The sequence below is a fragment of the Gossypium arboreum genome, chromosome 10 (genome assembly GCF_025698485.1).
Source record: "Gossypium arboreum isolate Shixiya-1 chromosome 10, ASM2569848v2, whole genome shotgun sequence".
Classification (NCBI taxonomy): domain Eukaryota; kingdom Viridiplantae; phylum Streptophyta; class Magnoliopsida; order Malvales; family Malvaceae; genus Gossypium; species Gossypium arboreum.
Window position 1 is genome coordinate 22,416,319 of NC_069079.1, and position 19,912 is coordinate 22,436,230.

Sequence of the window (19,912 nt, forward strand, 5' to 3'; positions counted from 1 at the left end):
CCCGTCAGATTAATTTTATATTATTTTTTATTTTAAATATATATAATACATCAAAAATACTAAAAATATCAAAATAAATATTTCCCAACAAATTAAAAATAAATTTTGAAAAATATGTAGACTTAAATAACACTAAGATAAATGCAACTTAACAAGCAAATGCTTCTAAAATAATAAAAAAATTAACAAATGCCTTTAAAATAATAAGAAAATTAACAATAAAATAAATTTTATACAATATCCAAACAATAACAACAAAATAATAGCAACATAATAGTAAAATAGTAGTAAAATATGGAGAAAACAACAAGAAAATAACATTCAAAAATAAAAAAATATGCAGATTTTTTTTGTCCTTTAGTGAATTCGGGCCGGGCCCAGGCTAAAAATATCTTACCCTAGGCCCGGCCCTTTTTTTAAACGAGCCTTATTTTTTGTCCAAGCCCATTTTTCGAGCCTATATTTTTGCCCAAACCCTCCCACATTTTCGGTGGGCCTTCGAGCCGGGCCGGGTAACCTGGCCCATGCACACCTCTAAACAAGACATAAGCTCTATGAATTTGATTTAGAATTGGAATGGAACATACTGATCAATACCAAAATAAAATTAGCAACACTATCTATTACACTTCTAATTTTCTAACTCATATTTATATTTTAATATAATATTAATTTTTTATATATAAATTCCATAATATAAATATTATTTAATTAAAAAAAGATTTGAAGCAAATCTTAATTCATTTTTATACCAACCTTGTTCTTTTAAATTTATTTTTCGAATATAGGAAGACGTGGGTTCGAGTGTGTTGAAGTGCATTATCCTTCTATTTATGGGTTGGGAAGGGGATATGAGTAATTTTAAGCATTGTGTTAAAAAGAACAAATATAATCCAAACCTATAATGAGATTATTCAAAAAAAATATTTTTCGAATTTAATATTTTTATTCAAGTTTGGAAAGAAATTTTAATCAATAAAAAAAGTTATTTGTTTGATTTAATGTCATAGTGTTATAAAATAAAAAGACAAAAAGTAAAGAACAAAGAGAATGGGAGAGCAAAGAGATAGCGTATTTTATTGATCAATCGAAATATTTACAATACTTCTCTCAAGTCTATATTTATAAGTATAAGAAATATAAATGAAGGCAGAGATCAAATTCTAATAGTATATGAAAACTTATTTAGATCTGAACATTCACTTAATAAAATATTTGTATATAACGTGTATATTGAGGGAGGGAAATGGCGCAGGTGATTTCTACTCTTCATAAGTAACGTGTATATTCCGATGTTGTAGGCATCTTTCCGTTTTCTTAGACATGGATTTTACTGATTAACATAATTTTTTGGACTTGAATACTTTCTAAAAGTATTAAATTTTATACCCATCATTTGAATTTATTTTATTTTATTTGTAAATACTACACTTAAATTCAAATATTTGAATATATTATTCACTTTTCTTTTTATTTTAAAATTTTATTTGACTTGTTAAATTAAAACATTTAGCGGGTTGAAATAATTATAGACTAGATCAAATTAATTACTTTTTATTAAATAAGTCCAAATTATAATAGAGTTAATATATATTATTTAAAAATTATTATTTATTATTTAATAAATTTAATGGTTTTATAAATGATTTTTTTATTTAGAATCAGTTTACAATTAAAAGAATATTAATTTTCATTACATTTTAATACAGTAAATGTTAACTTAGTTATAATTTAGATTTATTTGATTTTTTTTTTAGTAAACTGACTGATATTTATTATCAGATGGCTCAAGGCTAATAAAAGCTGAGAAAACTTAGCAAAACAACAACATGAAAAGACAAAACAAACAAATAAACAGCAAAGTAGCAACATGAAATGACGGAGCAAGCAAATAAAATAAATACAATTGACAAAGCAGGGAAAACCACAAAACGCACCTAAAAACTACCAAGACCATAAAAAAGAAGAAAAACCGCCCTAAGCCAACAAAACAGCAGCTCTCTACAAGCCAAATATCAGCCAAACAACTTTATTCGCCTTCTGAGAAAAAAATCGAGACTGGTAAAAGAACAAAAACGAATGCTTTGAATCCAAAACTGGAGATTCAGTGAACCTTCTCCTCTTTCAAAGCAAATCAAAGGGAACCATGATGACTCTGGTTCCAAGCCAGACAATCCTTCATCGCCATCATCTTCACAGAATTAGGCATTCCATCAACCCAAACCCCAAAAAACTATCTTCTCTGTCCTTCCAATGCTAAAGTGTGAGCCGCTCCATTAACCATTCAGGGTACAAATAGGTATGTGACTTCATCAAAATATATTTTCAGAGTGCTAAAATGTTGTGTAATCGACCTGAGGACCGATTTATCTTCCTCTTTTTCTTGATACTCTTGATAATTGTCAGGGAATCACTTTTCACAATCAGACGCCGGCACCTGCCAAAAGTAATGCCCTTTTGGCATACCCTTGCTTCTGCCACAAAGGCATCAACAACATCCTCAAAAAGATAAGTTTCTGCCCCTACAATTTCCCCTTCTGAGTCTCTGGCTAAAACTTCCCCTTCTGAGTCTCTAGCTAAAACTACTATTATAGCTAGTCTAGCTTCACTTTGAAAAGCCGCATCAAAGTTTAACTTAATAACACCAGCATCTGAGGGTCTTCAAAGTTCTTTTGCCATGGAACTACAAGACGGACTAAGGTTCACTTGAGTAAGTCTAAGATCTTGATCATATCTTCGAATAAACCCCAACAATTCCTGTAAAGAGAATTTTACACCTTCATGTAACAGTTTATTCCTTCGATACCATAAACCCCATATGGAAAGTGTAATGAAATGTTTTTGCTGTTCTTCTGCTGCAGAAAAAGTGTTAGCGAAACGATTCTTGCAACACGTCAAAGCTTCAATTGACAGAATCGTAATGTTTAAAGATGCCCATATACGCTGTATAATACCACAAGACCACATCAGATGATCAGCATCCTCCGGATCTTTCTTGCACAAGGGAGAGACAATTTCAACACTCAAATTTCTACGTGTCAGATTGCAGAAATGAGGCAAAAAATTATCAAACAGCCTCCATATGTGTATTTTGATTTTTTCTAGAATGTGCATAGCCCATAATGATTTGTAAAATTCATTGTAGTAATCAATATTAGGGAAAGTGACTGTAGTATTCTATAGGTGCTCCGTAGAAAGAACTCGATACCCACTTTTCACTGTATATTCCCCCGAGCCTTCATATTTCCAAACCATCATGTCTTCTGAACCACCCCTAGATATAGGAATGGAGAAAATACGCACTGCTGTAGCTGCATTAACTATATTAAGAACCAGCTCTTTATTCCAAGTATTGGGCTCATACTCAACTAATTGATTCACAGTCGTCCAATTAGGCATAATCCTCTGAACTGATATTCTATTGTTCTCTCTTCCAAGCAACCAAGAATCATTCCATATGTTGATACGAATGCCGTTATCAACACACCACAAAATCCCATCCGCGATTAACTCTCGAGCGCTGCAAATACTTCTTCAGGTAAATGAAGGGTAAGATCCAATTTTTGTTGAAAGTATATCTGAAAAAGGATAATAATAGGCTTTTAACATTTTAGCTAAAAAACAATTAGGCTGGGATAAACCGACTTAATAAATACATCATTTTTGCCTATTGATAAATAGTGCAAACTCTACGTTTCAACACGTTTTCTGAACTGATCAGCAAAATTAGCAAAAACCCATATTTTTTTCGATCAACCATCATGGGCAAGCCTAAATATTTCTCAGGATTTGAAGCCACCCAAACTCCTAACAAATTGACTATGTCCTCTTTGAAACTAGAGGCCAGTTAGCCTTAAAATAAATAAGGGATTTGTCAAAATTCACTCGCTACCTCGAAACCATCTCATACTCTCGAATAACATCACGAACCACTCTAGCTCCCTCACACGAGGCATCACCGAAAAGAATACAATCATCGGTAAAAAACAAATGATTAATTGAGAACCTTTCCCTACCAATAGGAGCACCATTCATCAAACCTATGCACAAATTAAAAAAAGATAGGGATTGAGAGGGTCTCTCTGTCTTAAACCCCTTGAAGGTGATAACCAATCACTATTGGACCCATTAAGGCTCACAGAGTAGAACACAAAACAAGCACATCTCATGATGAAAACAATCCAATCATCATGAAACCCCAAATGCTTTATTATCCCCGCCAAAAAATCTCAACACGATCATACGCTTTACTCATATTGAGTTTTAGTGCAAAATTTCCTTTTTTGCCATTCTTCTTCATTTTGAGAGAATGAAAGACCTCATAAGCAATTAGCACATTATCCAAAATAAGCCTTCCTGGGATAAAAGCTCCGAGCTTCATTAATACAGTTTCCCAAAATTGTACTCATACGAATCACCAAGACTTTCGCAATAATTTTGTAAATTACGTTACACAGACTTATGAGTCTAAAATGTGACACATTTTTTTTGTTTTTCAACCTTAGGAATCAAAACGATGTGTGTTTTATTAATATCTCCTACTTCAGATTCACCATTCAGAATAGATAAACAATAAAGGGAAATTTCAGGCCCAATGATATGCCAGTACCTTTGGAAAAATATTGCGGGAAAACCGTCAGCGCTGGGGGTTTTCAGAGGCGCCATAATCTTAACAGTATAGGTAATATCATCTTCAGTAAACTGTTTAAGCAAAGCATCATTCATGCTATCAGTGACTCTTTTCTCCACTAACCCAAATAAATGCTCATTCGAGCCCATATTAGAAGCCGAAAAAAGATTACTAAAATAATCCGAAGCAAGCCTTAACATCTCCTTAGTCGAAGAAAGCTTTCTACCATTCTCATATTCGAACTCAGAAATCCGACCACGAAACTGACGTTGAATAGCTATTTTATGAAAATAGCTGGTATTCCAATCTCCATTCTTCAGCCAGTTAACACAAGTTATTTGCTCCCAAAAAACTTCTTCTTTATCAGCCTCCAAATTAAGATCCAATTGAACGTCCATTATTTCAGCTAAAATCTCATCAGAAAGTTCCTAATTATAAAGACAACTCAGTCTGTCTTCAAGAGCCACACAATTTCTCTTTTCCGCTCTAATTTTAGATTTACTCCATAGCTGCATCTGGTGGCTTAATCTCTCAAGTTTTCCCAGAACACTTCTTGAAAAATCAGCCCAACATCTTTTAATCATCTTCTCGAAAGAATTTTCTAAACACCACTTGGCTTTAAACTGAAACAGTTTATCAGGACTACATTGATCGTTCCATTTCAATCGCATGGTGTCCAAAAGAATAGGACAATGATCAAAAAAGGAATGACTCAAATGTTCTAACTGATAGCTTGGAAAAAGATTCACCCAGTTCAAGTAGCAACCTCACGGTCCAGTCTCTCCCGTATATTTGCAGCTAAAAACCTTTCTCTTTCCCACGTGAACCACCGCCCAACAAAACCTAAATCATTGAAACTGCAATCCTCCAATGTCATTCGAAAATCATTCATCTGACTTTCTGGTTTAAGGCAGCCACATTTTTTTTTAAAAGAATTTATAATCTCATTGAAATCCCTCAACACAACCCAAGGGATCGTTTGGTCGTGACTCAGCTGTCTAAGCAAATCCCAAGAAGCACTTCTACTCCTATCATCTGGATTCCCATATAACCCTGTTAACCGTCAAATTTCACCGCATTCATTATCATGAACCTCAACATCAATATAAAACGAGGAGAAACTCTTGAGGCTCACCAAAGAATTCCCTTTCAATCCCAAAGATAACCCTCATTTCGATCCTACTGCCCCAATCTCATTTCCATTCTCAAACTCACACTTCAACCTCACCATTTCCATCCTTTTAGGACTTAATTTTGTTTCTGTAAGAAACAAAATTCAGGGATTAACGACTCTCAATTTGTTCTTGAGCCTTTTAACAGTTCGTGATCACCCCAAACCACGAACGTTCTAGCTTAAAATTTTCATTGTGCTCGGCTGCTCTGCTCGCTAGAGCTAGTCGTTAAGTCAAAAGAGCCTCCTTCAGCGTAACACCCAATAGAGCTATGAGGCCCTCCACTAATCTCTGCCGCTTCTTTCATTCCAACGCAAATATTAGATTATTTTCCTCCTCTAAAACCAAATCCATAGACCCATTTACCAACCCATCAATATTTGAATCACCTTTGCTCCAATTACGCCAATTGTTTTGCTCATTAATGATATACTGTTGGTTTGACCCCAAAGGAATTAAATTAGGATTTGATATTTGATTACTAAAATCTCCCCCTAAATTCCGCCCAGTATCTTTCAACTTATTTGATATACTGCTTTGATTGAGACTTTCTATATTTCCAACACTGTACTGTGACCCATCAGCTTTATGCAACCACATACTCACCATCGTATTTCGTCGTCTCGACATCACCCCAGTGATAAATTCCAGCAAAAAATAAATTTTGATGGCTCAATTTTAAGACGAAAGAAACAATAACTTTCACCATGCCCCAACTTACCGTAAATAAAGCAAAACAGACTTAATTTTTCATATTTAAATCGAGCATAAATAGTCATGGTTTTCCCAATCTGAATCTTCTTCTTACGTTTCAACGGAGCAGATACGTCCAAACAAACACGAATGCTCATGTATTTTATAAGGCTTAAGATTGGAATAGAAGTATCATAATCGAGGAAATTACCCAGAAAATTCCCAAATTGTTTAGCCATTGTTTCAGTCATCAGACTTTGAGGTAATTCGTGCACTTGTACCCAAAATTCAGTAAAATTTAATGCCAAAATTGATGGATTTTCTCCATTTTGAATTCTTTGTAGTATAAGCAAGTGATTATTGAAGAACCACGGTGTACCAGAAATTACCCTTTTGACGTCAACATCATGAAATAATTGGAACAGATACCGTTTGTCCCCTAAATTCGTAATGCAAATCCCTCCAATTAGGTGCCAAAGATCTGCTATAGTATTACATAGAGAAGGGAAATGGAAAACACTATCTGTTAGACATCGCCCCACCAAACAGAACTGATAGCTCTGATCCACCACCGTTGCTTCCTCTTGGAATGCCTCCTCTTCATCATCTAATAAACTTAGTTTGGCTAACTCCTCTTCCATAACAACATAAAACAAACCCCAATCCAATACAAAATATTGAAGGATAAAAGATAAACAATACCATAATCTGATAAATAAAAGAAAAAACAGAAAAACAAATAAAATCCGTGCCAAGAGGTAGACAGAGAGAACGTGCCAAAAAGGCAGACTTTTTAATGACATAAATTAAATTGTAATTTTATTTCATTTCATTTCTATCGAGAAAAGGTCATTGGTATATTTTTCACCAACTAAGGGCTATAGAGACTAAATTGATCCATTTAATAATAGATGGGCTAATTTAATTCATTTGCTATAATACATAGACCTCCCAGGTATTTTAAACAAAAAATAATTATAGAATATATATAACCAATTATTTTTGGTAATAGTAAAAAGATATTTTTATTTAATAATTAGTGTAAACTACCCAGTTGATCATTCAATTTTTAGAGCGCTTTCATTTTGGTCAGCCAAAAAGAAATAATTGCAATTTCATAACTCAACTTTTAGGGAGCTTTCATTTTAGTTACCCAAACGTTTAATCTCTAATGATGGTTGACTACATCAAGTTCAGACTATTATTTTTATCACCCAAAAAAATCATTTTTTAAGGTAAACTATAAAAATAGTCATCGAACTATGCCTTTGGTTTTATTTTGGTCATTCAATTATTATTATTTTTGATTTAATCACTAAACTTTTCGAAAATAGATATTGTAATCACTCTCTTGTTAGTTGCCATTAGATGAGTGATGGAAAAATTACATGAGCTTTTTATTGGTCTAGAACAAATTTAACCCTTCAATGTTTACGCATTTTATCAATTTGATTCTATAATATATATATTTTAAAATTCTAAAACTTCAACAAATTTAACCCTCAATATTTACAAAAAAATCATTTTAGTTCAAATTTTAAAAATTTCAAAATATAAATCTAATTTTTTAAAAAAATTGTCATATTATACTTGTTTACCACTTGCCCAAAGTTTTAAAATTTTCTTAAATATTGAAATTTTAAATTTCAAAACATCAAAACAAACTAAATAAATTATTAATTTTTTTATCCCTTGATAGTGATTTTTTACTAAAATATTGGAATTAATTAATTTGATCTCCTTCTAAAATTTAAAATTTTATTTTATGTTTCCAATTTAAAATAAAATTAAATAACTCCTATTTAATAATTTTCTATGAAACTCAATTTTTTTATTATATAATCTTAAATCTTCCATGCTAAGTTAAAAGTAAGAAAAGAAAAAATTATTGCGATTAATTTAATTAATTAATATGCCAAAAAAATCCATAATTATTTTCATGATTTTTTTGCACAAACAAAGAATGAGTAATTAATTTAATTAATTGTAATGATTTTTCTTTGCTTTTAGGTTAATCTGGAAGATTTGAGATTATATAATCAAAAGAAATTTAAATATTGTAAATAATTATCAAATATGTGTTATTTGAGATGATTACATTTAGGATAATTTGAAAAAGTAAAATAAAATTTTAACATTTAGAAGAAAATTAAATTAATTAATTTCAATATTATAGTAACAAATTGATTGACATTATTAAGGATAAAAATCCAACAATTTATTTAACTGATTTTGATGCATTGAATTTTAAAATTTTAGATTGAAAAATAAATTAGAATTTTCGACAATGGGATTTGACAAAATTTTAATGTATTATTTTTGTTTCTACCACTTTTCACTTTAATCATTTCTTTTACTCAGTTCAAGACTTTAAAAAATTGATGACCAAAATAAAAGTATAAACATGATATGAACATAGTTTGATGTGTACAATTAGTGGTTAATAATTTAATGTTAGGGTGACTAAAATGAAAATACCTTAAAAATTGAATGATAAAATTACAAAAATCTTTTTAAGTGATCAAAATAAAAGTGGTCTAGATTTTGAATCATCACTTAAGTAATTTAGCTTAATAATTTCTTTTCGTTGATGTTTTGTAATAGTTTTTGAAATTTATTTTGTTGTTTTCTTCTCAAAGTGCTATGGTGTAGTAGTTTAATCAACTATAACAGTAATGTAAAATGGATGATAACACTCGTAATTATATTGAAAAATAATTAATTTTGAGTTAACTAATAACACTAACATTTCAGAATTGGTTTTGAGCCAATAAAGGGTAAGTCTTAAGAATAGGAGGTTTTTACTAGCACAAAGTTTGGATCATTTTGTCATGCGGTGATTCAATTTTATTTTATTTTTTAATTTTTTGTAATTTATGGTTTATTAAAATTTTGAAAATTTGATTTTGTTTAAAATTTCATTGCATATATTGTTTCAAGTCATTGTTTTTACTGCCACAAGAGTAAGAAACTATATAGAGACTCGCCGTACTAAATTTCTATCTTCCTTTATTGTTGAGAGCAATTATGATAACAAGCCGTGGTCTCTTCGTTACTCCCAATCCAAGTGGGAAAGCTTGATTCAAGCAATCAAAGCTCTAAGTTTACTAATCTTTCAGTGCTTTGTCTAGTATGAGATTGGAGTTCTCGATTGCATTCTCCATTTAGTGTATTTGAATATATGGCTTTTTTAAGTTTTATTTGTGCGAGACTTTTATTCTCATTTTGCATATAGATTTTTTATAGAATAAAATGAAATTTTAATAAATACAATAAAATAATATCAAATTAAAGTAAAAAAAAAATTTGGAATTTTTTTAATGATAAAAGAGATTGACACTAAATTAAACCATTTAATTTAGAGAGAGAAATCACCTGCGTTACATAGATAATCTGTTGAGCTGAAGCTAAAAATTTCGTTTTGACGCAAAAAAGCATTTAGGAAGTTAATCCCAAAACTATAGTGTTAAAGAAATAATTAAAAGGTGGTCCCTCGCCTTTTTTAATTTTTATATTGAGTAAATTAGTTTCTTTAGAAAATAAAGCAGATTAATCTCTGTTTTTGTTAAACAGTGACTAATTAAAGATAATTAATCACAATGTTGATATTTTTATCAATTAATATTATGCATATTTTTTTATTGGGTAAACTACACCATTAGTCACTAAATTACCGGAAGTTTTCGTTTTAGTTACTTAACTAAAAAAAGCTACATTTTGGTCACTAGACTATTCAAAAATTTTCATTTTAGTCACTAAGTTGTTAAGTGTTTTTTTTTAGAATAAGTTCCGCTAGCGAGCTCCAAGTGATAATTCGATAATCAGTACAGTGGATCAATACCTATTGACAAGTAGAAGAGCATACCATAGATTCAAGTCGATCTAACGGTTAGTGTCGAAAAAAAAGTTGTTTGAATTTTGGTTTACGAATTTGTGATCTCTTAAGCTGATTCATGAAAAAAAATGAACTATAAAAGAGAAGAAGGGAGAGAGCTTTCAGTTGGTGTAGATCATGTGAATAGAGAAAACCATATAATATTGATTTTAACAACCAAGTGACTCAAATGAAAACTTTTGAATAGTTTGATGATCAAGTTGTAACTTTTTTAGTTAAGTGATCAAAATAAAAACTTACCCCTAGCTTAGTGACCAATGGTGCAGTTTACTCCTTTTTTTTTTAATAGTACAATAACCTATGTCTAAGTAGAGCTGATCATGGGCTGGGCTGCTGCCCCACCAAGGCTCGCTTGAAAAATGGGAGGGTTTGGGTAAAAATATAGGCCAAAAAATGGGCTTGGGCAAAAAAAGAGGCCGTTTAGAAAGCGGGCAGGCCTCGTAAGAGTTTTTTTGGCCCGCCCGCCCAATTATATATTAATATATATTTATTTTATTTTATTTTTAATTATTTTAAATTTTAATATAACCATTTTTATTATATTATTAATTTGTGTATTGTTTTAAGAATTGTTTTAGTATTATTTTTATTTGTTTTAATATTTATTTTTATGTTTTTAAATATATTTGATTTATTATATTTTTAAATTTTTTATTTAATGAAATAAAAAAATTAATATGGGCAGTAGGCCAGAACTCGAAGCTTAGTAATTTTATTTCGGGCCGGGCTTGGGCAAAATTTTAGGCCTATATTTCGGGCCGGGCCAGGCCCGGGCCTAGTAGACAGTCCTAAAAATTTGTATGGGCCCAACCCAAACCCGGCCCGACCCGGCCCATGATCACCTCTATGTCTAAGCACAAAAATCAGGAAAAAGAAAATTCAGAAGGAGTAAAACGCAAAAAATCCAAAATGTTTCGGAACATACACAAAAGGTTTTTATTTCTACGACAGTGATCTTTTTCCGAAAATCTTCACAGTTCAATGGCTTGCGCGAGTTGGCTCCACCTCCACTCTTCGTCTCTAACACGCGTTATCCTTCCCATTCTGCACCACCCCACCGCCTTACTTCACCGGTTCAACATTTTCACTTCACCTGCTCGGTTCACTTCCTCGGTAAACCAAACCAATCCTCTTCTAACTCCGGTCCACGCACAAGCCAAGCGAGGTTTCTCTTCCAAAGACCACAAAATTTCTTCTGGTAAGTAAAGCGTCGATAAGAACCGGGTTTTCTTTGTAATTTACGCTTGTAAAGTTACATATTTTGTTTTGTTTTGTTTTGTTTTATTTCGAAGCGGAGGATCTCCAGTTTGAGCCGCCGCTGAAAATAGTGGAGTATCCGGACCCCATATTGCGGAAGAGAAATAAACGAATAGACACGTTTGATGAGAATTTGAAGAAACTTGTCGATGAGATGTTCGACGTTATGTACAAGTAAGATTTTTATTTATTTATTTATTTTCTTTTGGCTATTACTTGTAATTATTGGCAAAAATAATGACTAATCCAAATCTAAAATCCCAAACCCTTAAATAGGAGCTTAATACATGTTTAAGGGTACTTAAATCTACATCCTTCAACCGTTGCTGTTCCAACAAAAGTACAATGCGCTCGGGCATTTTTTTTTAATTTTGTAAATTTTAAAATAAAGTCGTCTCATTTAAATTCTATTTAATTGTTTTCTTCTTATTTTTAGTTTTTTGATTAGATATACACATTCACTGATAAGAAAGGCATCACTCTTTAGAGTTATTTATCATAATTATATATCTCAACCTACATATATTTATTTATTTCACTCAAGCAAACATTTTTGGTGGCTTGCAGTGGAGGCAGTATAAGGGTTTTAGCGCGTTGATCTTTATAGTAGGAAAAAATGTAAAACTTAAGTGTTTAAAGAATTCATGCAATTTTAGTGTGAAAATTGGTTGGCTTTCATTTGTTGTAACAGAACTGATGGCATTGGTCTCTCAGCTCCACAAGTAGGAATTAATGTCCAACTGATGGTGTTTGATCCCGTTGGCGAGCGAGGTGAAGGGCAAGAAATTGTTCTTGTAAATCCGAGAGTTGCGAAATATTCAAAGAAGATGGTGCTGTTTAATGAAGGCTGCTTATCTTTTCCAAGAATCTATGCTGATGTTCAGGTACTTGCAGCACCTGCTTCTGTTTACTCTCTTGTTTCATTGCATATGCATTATTGTCAAGGCCTTAGCGTCAAACAGCAGAAGTGCCTCAGACCCTTTCAGAGGTATGTTTGATTAGGTGCATGCCTGGTGCGCCTAGGTCTGGTTTTTGGTTAGGCAATGGGCAAAATCTTTAATACTCTTTGCCTTTCAATATTTGAATATTAAACACTTGATGTGAGACCATAAGGAAGAGAATTTATTGGTCAAAAGAAAAAAAATTGCATGGACCACTCTTTAATGTTTGTTATCATGATTATACCTTATTATTTATATTAGATACACACATTGAAAAAATACGGACATAGGTATTGCTCCATATTTCATTCAGTCTAGTGCTGTTTTTGCACCCTGCACTTTGGGCAATATAAAAGTTGTCGGGTCTAGAGTGTGCCGTGCACCATTGACAACACCGTTCATATATACTTCTATATAATATTGTCTTTTTGCTCACTTGCCTTTACTCGTATTTCTTTTCTTTTTTCTGCTTTCAGAGGCCAGAATCTGTAAAGATTGATGCACAAGATATTAGTGGTGCGAGGTTTACAATTGATTTATCAGAGCTTCCGGCACGGGTTTTTCAACATGAATTTGACCATCTTCAGGTTCTTCCTTTTGTGTGATTGGTGATTATATTGTTCTTAATTTGTCAAGTGCTAGTCTAAGGAGATAGATCTTGTTTAGTTTTATATTGTTCTTAAGGTAAGAATGTGCATAAACTAAGACAAGGCTGTTAATTAACTTTCTTGCTATCTCGTGTTTGTTCCTGACTTCTGAGTACATCGGCCTTTACCCCCAAAATTCTGTAGTAGCCAAGCCTTGTCTCAAAATCCTAGAGTTAAAGCCTATCAAAACCTAGTTCTAGCAGCAGTTGTATTGGTAATGTTGTAATGGTATGTTCTTGTATTTTACCCTCTCGTATTGTGTTTTCTATATACTAGATGTGGGGAAAAAACTAATGTGTAAAAGTATATTTAAAGAAAATTTATTTAAAAATCAAATAAGGCTTTGGTTGAATGAAGCTCTGGAGATTATAGTTTACTAGGTTCAGATCCCACTATAAAAATATTTTATATTAAAATAAAAAAGCCTAAAGCATCCTCATATTGATATTTGTTACTTTGTAAAAGTAATTGGCTTTTAATCATTTCCAAACTGAGTTGGTGTCCGTTTGATAATCATGTTTAAGTATTTCAGTATGCTCTAAATTTTTACCTGTTAATAATTCGTATTAAAAAGATTTTGGAATATTCATGTTGTATTTGAATTATTTTTTAAACTATCACTAAATTCCTTGACTCTTGCATTTGCAGGGGATTTTGTTTTTTGACAGAATGACTGACGAAGTTCTTGACGGCATTCGCAAACAGTTAGAGGTTAGTACAAACTTCTATATTAATAAAAAAAATTATTACTCGGATTTAGACGTGAGTCTTTGATAGGGTTTGTGTTTGGAAAAGACATTCATTTCTTCCTTTTGTTCTTTAATGTTATTAGAGGAGTTTTAAAGGGTTTTATCCCATACCTTTTGTTTTATGTGTCGACACGGAGACTTAAAAGTAAAATGAAGAGTAGAACAAATAGCATGACCCTGAAGACTGTCCTTTCTCACTTGTATTGGTTGTTCTGTTACCCTAAAGATATGTTATGAAGAATAAACTATTAGATTTCACACCTTTTTTTGTCTTAGTATGACCTTTTATATATTCGTGTGAGAGTGTTTGATACAGGTTCACTTGATTATATTTCTTTCTTTCTAAGTTTTTCCATGTATTTAGAGGGTTGTCAAGGAGTTATATCCATATACTTATGCCTTGATATATGTTGGATACGGTGTTGGTACTGCAAGGAAAATGAAGATTCGGAATAAAATTATATCATAATATTATCTAACCATGACCTTCAAGATTAAACTTCTTTGAGACCTGTTGGATGATACTGATCTAATCTGCAGGAATTAGAAAAGAAATATGAAAATAAGACTGGACTCCCCAGCCCTGAAAAGGTAGAAACTCGAAAAAGGAAGAAAGCCGGTGTTGGTTTTGGAAAATAATGAATCTGCTCTCACCAGTCATGTAAGTTTCATATTAAACAGAAAATAATAAAACCTTTGATCAGATTTTGTTGTTAGGTTACTTGGACTCAGATCTGAGTGGTCAAGTATGAGTATATATCCAACACAAGTATGTTAATTTTTTCCCCACGATTTACATGTAGTTGGAGAATCATATCCTCACACTCATATTTGGACACACCATGGACACGGGTATCGATCACAAGCACTTCAAGAAAAATGAAAAGTCGAAACTATCATAGTTTTGTTGTCATCTTATCTTACCTTTAATCTTTAGTATATGTTGTGTGTTAAGGTGCTTATTAGTCTACGTAACGCAGCAAAATGATGGTGTTGAAGCTGAAGTGCAAATGGAGTTTGTTAGCTTAAATATGAAAACCATTGAATTTTTAGGTTCAGTTAATGATTTAGCAAATACCAAGAAATTACTCTTCTTGGCTTGTTAATTGAGAATTGGGGAAAAAAAAAAGGTCTCCATACATCCTCGTTTCTTTTTATTTTTTTTAGGCATTGCATTATATTCTTTTTTCCTATCATAACCATATTTATATAAATTTTGATGTATTATTAGTTGTTTCCTCGTCATATTTGCAGTGTGTAATCTTCTTTCAGATTTTGTCTTTTTGGGGAGAGATATGATTAGCAGCACCTGAAACATGGCACTAAAGGGTCAACTAAGAGCTCCAACTGCTTACTCTATAGGATAGTTGGCGATTTTGGGCTCAAGCATTGTACAATTTTGGACAAGATATAAAAATATTATGTGAATCAAATATTTAGAACAACGATATGAAAAAAAGAAAAACCCATAAATACATCATATTTATAATAATACTAAATGATTTATAATTGTTTATCATGTTATCATTAATTGTGCATATTAAAATATAAATATATTGAACAAATTGAAATGAAGTTTTAGTTTAATGATAAATATAGGTTTTACAAATTTAATTAATGTAAGTTTAAATTTCATTATATGTATATATTTATTTTATTGATTTTTGTTAAAATAAAAGGTAAAAGTATCATTGAATAATATGATTTGTTTTAATTATTACAAGATATTTTCATAATTTTTTAATTGAATTAGTGTTCGGTTGATTTGTGATATCAACTTAATCAAACGCTTAAAATAATAGTATAGATTAAAATAATTTAATAAACATGAAATGGGTTGAAATTTTTGTATTGAAATGATTTAAATTGAATTTTTCAACATTTTAGAGGATTAAAATGCAATTCTTAAAAAAAAAGTTAAACCAATCATTAATAATATTTGAGAAGGATTGAAGTTGCAGTTATACGCGCATTTTATTGAAGTTTATAACTTTTATATTATATTTAAAATATACGAATATAGAGGTATCAGATAAAACATGCATTCCCGAGGCTTTGGTCCTCCACCGGTCTTCCCGCCTCTCGCAGTCGTTAGTAAAGAGTTTTAAAATCCTAAATCTTAAATTAAAATTATCTTCCATTGCTTTTAAAAACGAAAAAAAAAACAAAAGTATATTGGAAAAAACTCTAGGAAATGATATCTCAAATTTCAAGCCCTTCAATTACACCAAAACTTGATCCAAGTAAAGTAACATGGTTTATGCGCTCGAAAAATGGCTAAGCAGCACCCAACACTTAAAAACATTTAATTCAATTCTTGATGCATGAATAAGCCTATTCAAGAATAGAACTAATGAGAAGGCAAGAAAACTTGTTTAACCTTTAAGTTAAACTAAGGATGGGAAACAACCTGAAACCGACAGATTTCGATCCAATCCGACTCAATCAAATTAAAATTTAAAATTTTTTTAAAAATCCGATTTGGGAGAGATGAAGCTAATTTTGTTTTTAAAAATTGTCGGGTCAAGTATTTAGGTTTAGAGTAAATCCACCTGCCCCAAGAAATTTCCAAAATTACACTTATTTATTTATTTATGATTTATCCCCTAAATTATTTTAAAGACTAGAACTTTGTGTACCTAACTGATTTCTGGTGGTGGTTGTTAGCGATGCTAGTTGAAATTTGAAATTGCAAAATTGGACCCTTGAAAGGGGCATAAACTCGTAGAAATGAACCAAATGATTCGTATGTGGCCATTTATAGATATCAATATTGTATTTGCCTAGCGCTATTTACATGGAGCCATTGTATAAACTCGTCTACTGTACCTGTCGAAACCATCCCTTTTTGAAAATTTTATAACTTTATGGTTTTAAATTTAATGAAAATACGGGGGAATCGACTTTTGAAAAACAGAAGTATGGAGTCGCCACCGATCTTTTTGTTTTGGTGTGGTCGGATCACCTAAAAATGAGGTTATTTTAATAAAACTTTTTTGGTTTGTTAAAACAACGGTTTTGGTCTACGAACTTTTGAGAAAACGAGTTCGGGAGTGTTATGCATGAGGAAGGATTAGCACCCTCACTACGCCCAAAATTGGTACCGAGTCGATTAAATACTGTCCTTATGTCTAAAATTAGAAAAAGTTTTTGAAATGTGGTTCTGTTTTATAACATTTGAGTAACCCGAGTTGGTTGCCAAGATCTTCTTGTTTCGATGTCCGAAAGTTTATAATTCGAGTATTATAAAAGGATGCCCAACTATTTGGTCCAATGAAAAACCGAGACCTAGCACAGTAGGGTACGATTCCTCGAATTTCCAAACATTGACCATCACCTTACCTTAGAAAATACGTGTGAAATTCCGAAGAGATATTCGATTATTTTGAACAAATGAAAAAGCGCAACCCAGCACGATAGGGCTCGATTCTCAAATCGCCAACATTGAACATCATCTTCGTTTTAAAGTATTTTTAATACACATGAGTGAGAATATAAAGGAATATTCGATTGTTTTGAGCAAGCGAGAGATCACAACCCAGCACAATAGGGCATGATTCTCGAATTGTCAAACGTCGAATATTGCCTTCGTTTTAAAGAATTTTTAAAAGGCATGAGTGAAATCCTGAAGGGATATTCAATTATTTTGAGAAAACGCGAAATTCCAACCCAACACGTTAGGGCACTATTCCGCGAATAGCCAAATATCGGATCTCGTCTTCATTTTAAAGAATTTTTAAATGAATACTTATAAAACCAGCTTAAAAGTATTAATTTGACTTGAGATAAAAACGGAGTCGATCTTAAGAATTTGTATTTTATAAAACCACATTTCAAAAATCACGTGGAAAACGACGATATGGGGTGTTATATATAGTTGAAAATAGCTAACCTAAAAGTATAATCCGATTGCAATAATGCATGGAGAATAATTACTGTGAAACAATGAATAAATAAATAATGCAACAATAACATGCATGAGAAATAACATGATTAATATTAGATACACAAACAAGATGCGAATCAAAGACGTAATATGGTATAAAACTATTTTAAAATGAAGGCGAATAAATGGACCCATAAAATATAGGTTGACAAATTTATACATATGTATAACGAAAAACTAGAGATAGATATATAATTTTTGAAATAGATATTATAAAATGGAAATTTGAGTCAAACTGCATGTAAAGTGTTTTAAATAAATTCATTTAGAAGTTAATAAAATATATGATGGTACAAAAAATATATGATACAAAAATACATGACAAAACATAAGGCCCAAAATAGATTTTGAAAATGTACATATAAATTTATAAAAGAATGAGATTAATAATAACATATATATAATTTTAAATTGGTTTAAAAACCATACATATCCTTATATCAAAATATTTAAATAATAGGATATATAGAACACATAAGTAATATGATATAAAAATATTCAAAAATAATAATTTTAAAATCACAAAAGGAAGTTTTAAAAATAATTTCATATATAAAGAGAATAAAAGAAACATAAAGCAAAGAGTATTTTAAATAAAATCTATTAAGGTAACAAGTGTGTCAATATATATATATATATATATATATATATATATATATAAATTTTAAAGTAAGTTTTAAAGTAAGTGTATGTAAAATAACGTAGAGATGATAACATGTATAAGACTAAATGACGTATGTAAATCCAACATATTTACTGATATAAGCAAGTATGAAAATAATTTAAGTAGAACACATATGCAAAACACATTAGAATGGCAAAAATATGCTAAAATATATGGTTAGAATAATACCAAAAAATTATATGTATGAAAATAACTTAACTTTATTATAATATATATGTATATAGGAAATAAAATAAAATATTAACATAATAAAAGAAACTGTGAAACAATCGTATAAATAAGCAGTCAAGAATAACAGTTATAAACTAAAAGGGGTTCAATTAAAATCAATCCAAAATGAGAGGGATAATTTGAAAACAGAATATAACAACAAAAGGACCAATGATCGATGCACGAAAACAGCTAGGGACAAAGACTGGCAATATACTAGATCCCAAATGTTGCGTTTAAGCGCGGATCTATTTGCAAACGTGTGAAAACTACATGTCTAAATTAATAAAAAAAGAAATACAAAGGAGAGTCAAATGAAACACGGTGCAACAGGGAGGGACCGATGCTGCAAATAGACCCTCGTCGCGAAAACGCGCGGGTCATCGGGGCAGCTAAACGGATCAGGTCGGGGCTCCTCCAGACGACATCGTTTTTGAGCCGTTGAAATAGGCTTGAAACGGCGTCGCATTTAACCCTTTAAAAGGCCAGAAAACTGAGTCATTCGCCGAACCCTAGCCCTTTCCCTCGTTTGCTGCTCAATCAGCCCCCAAGTGCTCCTCTCAGCACTAATGCGCCACCAAGGAAGGCAATTAGTACCGGGACTCAACAAAGGGGCTTTCGGCCTTAAGACCCCGTTTGGACTTCGATTTTGACGAAGCGAAAGGGAAACGATGGCCGGCTCGTCAGGTAGACTCTCTTTTGTTTTCTTTTTTGTTACTGATTTCAAAATGAAAAAGGAAAACGGAGGTGTAAAAAAAGGGAACCACCTTTGAAGAATGTTCAACTTTTCTGTAATCGATTGCTATTCTGCGTATATTGCCCCCTTTTTTGTGTTTTTTTTGGTAACCGGTTACAAGGATTAAAGTTTCGGCTTTATAGCCGAAGAAAAAAGGAAAATCCAAATAAAAAATACAATATTTCTCTTTTTGTTTGCATTCGCTGCTGTTCTGCCTCGTTTGTTTGCAGGTACGGAGGTACAGAGCCAGCTGTGGGGATATGTGGCACTCGACGTGGGGCGTACGGAGGTGTTGAAGGCGGTCGTACGGCGCGAGGGCTGGGGCTCGTCTGCGATTGCGGCGCAAATGTG

The 19,912-nt window shown here is 31.8% G+C and overlaps 1 protein-coding gene and 1 long non-coding RNA gene across 6 annotated transcripts; both read left to right on the plus strand.

Moving 5' to 3' along the window:
* Window positions 1–1,854: 1,854 nt before the first annotated feature.
* LOC108488477 (uncharacterized) lies at window positions 1,855–3,349 on the plus strand. Its single transcript, XR_001871770.2, has 3 exons — window positions 1,855–2,299; window positions 2,407–2,710; window positions 2,862–3,349. It is a non-coding gene; the product is annotated as an uncharacterized LOC108488477 (long non-coding RNA).
* Window positions 3,350–11,287: 7,938 nt separating this feature from the next.
* LOC108487377 (peptide deformylase 1B, chloroplastic/mitochondrial) lies at window positions 11,288–15,493 on the plus strand. 5 transcript variants are annotated; one of them, XM_017791703.2, is made up of 7 exons: window positions 11,289–11,588; window positions 11,683–11,821; window positions 12,339–12,531; window positions 13,065–13,175; window positions 13,884–13,946; window positions 14,525–14,645; window positions 14,788–15,229. In XM_017791703.2, exons 1-6 carry the CDS (start codon window positions 11,372–11,374, stop codon window positions 14,621–14,623), a joined length of 822 nt encoding a protein of 273 aa, XP_017647192.1. In that variant the 5' UTR covers window positions 11,289–11,371; the 3' UTR covers window positions 14,624–14,645; window positions 14,788–15,229. The 5 variants fall into 5 exon arrangements, with proteins under 5 accessions (XP_052875747.1, XP_017647192.1, XP_017647194.1 ...); XM_017791704.2 differs by lacking the exon at window positions 14,788–15,229 and adding an exon at window positions 15,257–15,493 and having other exon boundaries at window positions 11,290–11,588; XM_017791702.2 differs by lacking the exon at window positions 14,788–15,229 and adding an exon at window positions 15,239–15,493 and having other exon boundaries at window positions 11,291–11,588.
* Window positions 15,494–19,912: the final 4,419 nt, after the last annotated feature.

What these genes read in the sequence shown, in the direction of transcription:
- LOC108487377 (XM_017791703.2), top strand. Translation starts at nt 11,372, where the DNA reads ATGGCTTGCGCGAGTTGGCTCCACCTCCACTCTTCGTCTCTAACACGC. An exon ending in AGACCACAAAATTTCTTCTG is followed by an intron (nt 11,589 to 11,682) that starts GTAAGTAAAGCG and finishes TTTATTTCGAAG; the next exon opens with CGGAGGATCTCCAGTTTGAG. An exon ending in GCATTCGCAAACAGTTAGAG is followed by an intron (nt 13,947 to 14,524) that starts GTTAGTACAAAC and finishes TCTAATCTGCAG; the next exon opens with GAATTAGAAAAGAAATATGA.